We start from the raw sequence: 6,569 nt of genomic DNA on the forward strand, positions 1-6,569 counted from the left end.
GAGTCCAAAACAAGGGAAAAAGTGTTTGGAAAAGTAGATACATTGGAGACGTATCGTGTTGTGACGTTTGATAGCACACAAGGTATTCCTACGGTATCCGGGAGTTGCATGATCTCATGGTCGAAGGAATATGTATTTGACATTAAGAAAGCAGTAGCAATAAATTGAACGATCATATGCTAAGCTAACGGATGGGTCTTGTCCATCACAACATTCTCCTAATGATCTGATCCTGTTATCAAGTGACAACACATGTCTATGGTCAGAAAACTTTAACCATCTTTTGATCAACGAGCTAGTCTTATAGAAGCTCACTAGCTAGGGACACGTTATTTGTTTATGTATCCACACATGTATTTAATTTTCAGCCAATGCAATTCTATCATGAATAATAATCCTTTATCATGAACAAGGAAATATGATGATAACCAATTTAGTATTTCCTTTAGGGCATATTTCCAACAACTAGTTCATGCCCCCCCCCCCCGCGCCGGGAGAACCATGGCTGATCACTAGCGATTTCAACGTCATCTACGAAGCCCGTGACAAGAACAACCTCAACCTAAACAGGAGAATCATTGGCCAGTTCAGAAGGCCAATCGAAACGGCAGGCGTGAAGGAAATTAAATGCAAGAACATATGCTTCACTTGGACAAATGAGACAGAAAATCCGACGATGGTGAGAATAGACAAGGTCTTCTACAACATTGAATGGGATGATCTCTTCCCATCCTACATGCTTATGGCTGCCTCGACCGCCTACTCCGACCACTATCCTCTCCAGCTGGCTCACATGGCTACGCCCCCATGGAAGGCTGCATTTAGATTTGAATCATTCTGGCCACGCTTCCCGCACTTCACAGAGACAATAGAATGGGCCTGGCAGCGCCCGGTCGACGTCAGCTGCCCCATTGCCAGAATCAAGATAAAGATGAAGAGAACAACTTTTGATATGTAGATTTGGGACAAGTCCCTGTTCAACGATGCTAAGGTCCAGTTTCATCTGGCAGCAGAGGTTGTGCTTAGGCTCGACATTGCTCAAGAAAAGCGCCGGCTCACGGCGGAGGAATGCAGCCTTCGCAAGCAGCTCAAGCAGAGGATCGTGGGCCTGGTCATGATTGAGCATGCACGCAAGAGACAAGCATCAAGAATCACTTGGCTCATGGCTGGAGACGCCAACACTGCTTTCTTTCAGGCCAAGATCAACTCTATAAGGAGGAAGAATTTCATTCACTCCCTGCAGGCAGATTCATGCATGGTCACTTCTCATGATGATAAAGCAGCCATTGTACATGATCACTTTGTCAACCTTTTGGGAGCAAAGCGGGACCAAGGCTTCTCCTTAAAATGGAATGTGATCGACCTGCCGTCTGTTGATAATGCAAGCCTGGACAACCCGTTCACTGAACCTGAAGTTTGTGCTGTTCTTTTTGCATTTCCAGTAGACCAAACTCCAGGCCCATACTACTTCTTGGGCGTCTTCTTCCGTACCTGCTGGAACACCATCAAGCATGACGTCATGGCTGTTTTCAATCACTTCTACAGGCTTGTTGGGGGCAATTTCTCGGACCTAAACTTAGCCATGATTGCTCTGCTGCTGAAGAAGGATGTTGCAGTCTGCATGGGAAACTTCAGATTGATCAACCTCATCCATTCGATCGCCAAGTTGATCACCAAGGTTCTGTCGATGAGATTAGTCACGGTCATCAGAACAGTAATCTCTCCTGCACAATCAACATTCTAGAAGGCCAAATGTATTCATGACAGCTTCCTGCTTGTTCAGAATAGCGTGCGTGCTCTACATCGCCGCAAAACGCCAGCTCTCCTACTGAAACTCGATATAGCAAAGGCTTTCGACAACATTTCCTAGGGATACCTATTCGAGCTCCTTCTCAAAATGGTTTTTCTGGCACGCTGGAGAGACTGGGTGTCCCTCATCCTCTCCATGTCCTCGTCGTCATGCCTACTTAATGGCATCCTGGGCAACGCTTTTAGGCACTGCCGTGGATTGAGGCAGGGAGACCCTCCCTCCCCCATGTTGTTTATCTTGTGCATAGATCCTCTACACGGGTTGCTTCAAGCAGCAACAAATGAGGGATTACTGTTCGCACTCCCCGGGACGGCGGCGCGCATGCACACCTGCCTCTATGCCGACGACACGGTCATCTTCATCAATCCACTTAGGCAAGAGATCGATGAGCTCCTGAACATCCTACATCATTTTGGCATGGCTATTGGGCTACGCGTAAACCTAGCAAAATCTTCGATCATTCCCATAGCCTGCGAAAACGTAGACCTCACCACGGTTCTGCTCAACTTTGGAAGAACTATTGCGGCACTGCCCACTAGATACCTTGGACTCCCAATCACCGTCGGCAAGATTAGGCTAGTCCACCTTTAATTCATATTAGATAGGATCCGGGCAAGACTCCCAGGATGGAAGGGAAGGCTGATGCACATCGCGGGCAGGAGGGTATTGGTGCGTACTCTCGGCCATGCGCACCTTCGCCATCACGGCCCTACACGTGCCGAAGAGGTTCTTCATGGATGTCGACAAGGCAAGACGGTGGTTCCTCTAGGTGCAGGATGAGGACGTCACCGAAGGGAAGTGCAAGGTGCACTGGAAGTCGGTCACCTCGCCGAAGCGCATCGGCGGGTTGGGCATCCATGACCTAGAAAATTTCGCAAGAGCGCTGCGACTGCATTGGCTCTGGCTCTGGCTCTCCTGGACGTAGCCAGGCCACCGTTGGGTAGGCACGGGTATCCCCTGCAATGACGCTGACCGCACCCTGTTCGCAGCCTGCATGGTGGTCACCACTGGCAACGGCGCCACAACCTCCTTCTGGTTCTCGTCATGGCTGGGGGGCAGGCAGCTCTGTCAGGCCTATCCGGAGGTCTTCGCTCAATCCATCAGGAAGAACAGATCGGTCCGGGAGGCGCTACACGAAGACAGGTGGATCCTTGATCTTCTCCATGGCAACCACGAGAGCATCGTGCACATGGTGCTCCAAGTGTCAAGAGAGATTCGTCACGCTGGGATCATGATGGAGGACGAAACAGAGGATATGATTAGATGGACCCCGAGTAGCTTTGGGAAGTACTCAGCGCGCTCCACCTACAACGTGCAGTTCCACGACAACACCAACAACGGCAACAATGAACTTCAGAGGAGCAATCTGGAAGGTTTGGACACCCGGCACTTGGACACTGTGTTTGGATTCATGAATATGATAACACGTTCTTCGGTCTTCTTGGCATCACAAATCATCTCCTCCTCAAGTGCAAGCCTACGCTCCTCCACCTTCAACTTTCTCTCTTCAATCGCCAACTTGGCCTTCCATTTCTCATCCTCCAACACCTCGAGCTCATTCCATCTCGCCATCTTCTCTTCTTTGTGTTCGGTCACCAACACCTTCTTGGCCTCGATCATTGCCACAAGTTCTTCTTTGTAAGTGCCACCAAATACATTTCTCTTTTTTATTTCTTTTGCAATCTTGTTTCCTTCCTGTTGGGGATATAACTATTGGGTATGACCCGCCTAGGAGGGACCGGTTCATGCCACTGGCAGTTTAAAGATGAAGAAGCTCGATAAGGTCCAAGAAGATATGAAGATGGCGGTTCATAGAGCAAGCCATTGAAGGCCCAAGACTCGGAGACGACTTGAGGCCCACGGGTGTGAGCCGCCATACTGTTTAACTTGTTCTGTAAGGCAAGCTTAGTTAGAAACTGAGCCGGTCGGAACTCTGTAAGCCGCCGGGCATCAACCTGTATATAAAGGGGTGACCCATTGGCGGGTTAACTCAAGTAACAATCAATCAAGAACTAGGTCAAGCATATTCGCTCCCTGGTAATCAACACCCAAGCATACAACCTAAAGCAGGAGTTGGTGTTTACCTTGTTGAGAGGTGTCCTTTGTCCCATTTAACCTCTTCAAGCTAGCCTACTTGTGATGGCTCCACACCTAAGTCCTTTTGCTAGGGCATCTGCCGTGTTAAGTCCACGACACTTCCGGTCTATTGTTGGCATCTTCGTCAACCTCGTTGTCCTCCTCAACGGATATGCTCAACCTTGATCTCTTTGGAGTGGTCTCCGTGATTCTTTGGATCCACTTCTCGTTCTTGCATAACTCTTTGTAGCAATGATGCAACATGAAGGGCTTATGGCCGAACTTGGTGTTTCTATGCTTGAATAGTTCTTGGACATAGGGGCCATACTCCGTCGCTTGCACACCACTCGGTGGTGCATGATTCACTTGGTTGACACAACTGGACCATCGGTTGCATTGGTCATGAACGGTGCTCCAACGATGCCCAAGAGAACCTTGCATACGTCTTGATCACACCTCCACGGGGTTGTTGTAGTGCTCGGTAATTCTCTCCCAAAACATGGTCTTGGTTTGATATGTTCTGATCATTGCATTCATGGAGATCGCGCACCAAGCATCGCAAAGAGCAATATCCTCCTTTTGCTTGTAGTTGGTGGTGTTTGACCTTGGCACCTTCGAGATTTCTTCGGTCAGCTCCACAACCTCCTCTTCCTCGGCCACCACCTCTTCGGCCTCCTCCTCTTTGGCCTCCTCCTCTTCCCCGGTCACCTCTTGCTCCATGTCTTGGGACACCTATGAATGATGCCAAAATGAGTCATAATTGAGCTCATCAAGTCCAACGGTGGTCGAGGACTCCAAAGATGTGAGGAATTTGGCTGTGTTAATCTCCGCTCTAAGACAACAAAGCAAACACCACCAACAATCACTATTGGCCACCAACAATCACTATCGAATAGCAACAAGACGTGGGGTTTTTCTTTACCTTGTAGGCATTTCATCGAGCACTTGGCGGCCGGCGATGCTTGCTGTCGGCTACGGCCATCGCCCGCACCGGAGCACTGGTCGTAGGGGGCGCCGGAGTAGGTACCGGCCTAGGACGAGGCGCCGTTGTGGCCTTTTTCATCTTCTTCTATGCGTCCGCCTCGGCGAGTGCCGACACTGATGTCGTCGACTTTCGAGCTCATTTGGCTCCAGTGGGAGCGGTGGGAGCACTACAAAAATAATACACTTCCGTGATGATACATTTTTGTCATAGTAGGTCATTGATGACCCACAAGTATAGGGGATCTATCGTAGTCCTTTCAATAAGTAAGAGTGTCGAACCCGATGAGGAGTAGAAGGAAATGATAAGTGGTTTTCAGCAAGGTATTCTCTGCAAGCACTGAAATTATAGATAACAAATAATTTTGTGATAAGATAATTTGTAACGAGCAACAAGTAACAAAAGTAAATAAAGTGCAGCAAGGTGGCCCAATCCTTTTTGTAGCAAAGGACAAGCCTGGACAAACTCTTATATGATGTAAAGCGCTCCCGAGGATACATGGGAATTATCATCAAGCTAGTTTTCATCACGTTCATATGATTCGCGTTCGGTACTTTGATAATTTGATATGTGGGTGGACCGGTGCTTGGGTGCTGTCCTTACTTAGACAAGCATACCACTTATGATTAACCCCCATTGCAAGCATCCGCAATTACAACAGAAGTATTAAGGTAAACCTAACCATAACATGAAACATATGGATCCAAATCAGCCCCTTACAAAGCAACGCATAAACTAGGGTTTAAGCTTCTGTCACTCTAGCAACCCATCATCTACTTATTACTTCCCAATGCCTTCCTCTAGGCCCAAATAATGGTCAAATGTCATGTAGTCGACGTTCACATAACACCACTAGAGGAGAGAGAACATACATCTCATCAAAATATTGAACGAATACCAAATTCACATGACTACTAATAGCAAGACTTCTCCCATGTCCTCAGGAACAAACGTAACTACTCACAAAGCATATTCATGTTCATAATCAGAGGGGTATTAATATGCATATAGGATCTGAACATATGATCTTGCACCAAATAAACCGGCTAGCATCAACTACAAGGAGTAATCAACACTACTAGCAACCTACAGGTACCAATCCCAGACTTAGAGTCAAGAATTGGATACAAGAGATGAACTAGGGTTTGAGAGGAGATGGTGCTGGGGAAGATGTTGATGGATATTGGGCCCCTCCCGATGAGAGGAGCGTTGGTGATGACGATGGTGATGATTTCCCCCTCCCGGAGGGAAGTTTCCCCGGCAGAACAGCTCTGCCAGAGCCCTAGATTGGTTCTGCCAAGGTTCCGCCTCGTGGCGGCGGAGTCTCGTCCCGAAAGCTTGCTTATGATTTTTTTCCTCAACAAAAGACTCCATATAGCAGAAGATGGGCATCGGAGGGCCACTAGGGGCCCACGAGGCAGGGGGCGCGCCCCCACCCTCGTGTCCAGGGTGTGGGCCCCCTCTGGAACTTCTTGCACTCAGTATTTTTTATATATTCTGAAAATAGCTTCTGTGAAGTTTCAGGACTTTTGGAGCTGTGCAGAATAGGTCTCTAATATTTTCTCCTTTTCCAGCCCAGAATCCCAGCTGCCAGCATTCTCCCTCTTTATGTAAACCTTGTAAAATAAGAGAGAATAGGCATAAGTATTGTGACAAAATGTGTAATAACATCCCATAATGCAATAAATATCGATATAAAAG

At 47.9% G+C, this 6,569-nt stretch overlaps 1 protein-coding gene across 1 annotated transcript; it reads left to right on the forward strand.

Moving 5' to 3' along the window:
- The first annotated feature begins 676 nt into the window (after positions 1-676).
- On the forward strand, positions 677-1,744 carry LOC147959424 (uncharacterized). Its single transcript, XM_087532649.1, has 2 exons — positions 677-898; positions 959-1,744. The coding sequence occupies exons 1-2, from the start codon at positions 677-679 to the stop codon at positions 1,742-1,744; spliced, it is 1,008 nt and encodes a 335-aa protein (XP_087388775.1).
- Positions 1,745-6,569: the final 4,825 nt, after the last annotated feature.

This window comes from Triticum urartu, chromosome 7A (assembly GCF_056163025.1).
Source record: "Triticum urartu cultivar PI428250 chromosome 7A, HENAU_Tu73, whole genome shotgun sequence".
Lineage (NCBI taxonomy): Eukaryota > Viridiplantae > Streptophyta > Magnoliopsida > Poales > Poaceae > Triticum > Triticum urartu.

Coding starts and splice junctions, on each gene's coding strand:
- LOC147959424 (XM_087532649.1), top strand. CDS start 677: ATGGTGAGAATAGACAAGGTCTTCTACAACATTGAATGGGATGATCTC. Junction 899..958: donor CCTGGCAGCGCCCGGTCGAC/GTCAGCTGCCCC, acceptor TTTGATATGTAG/ATTTGGGACAAGTCCCTGTT.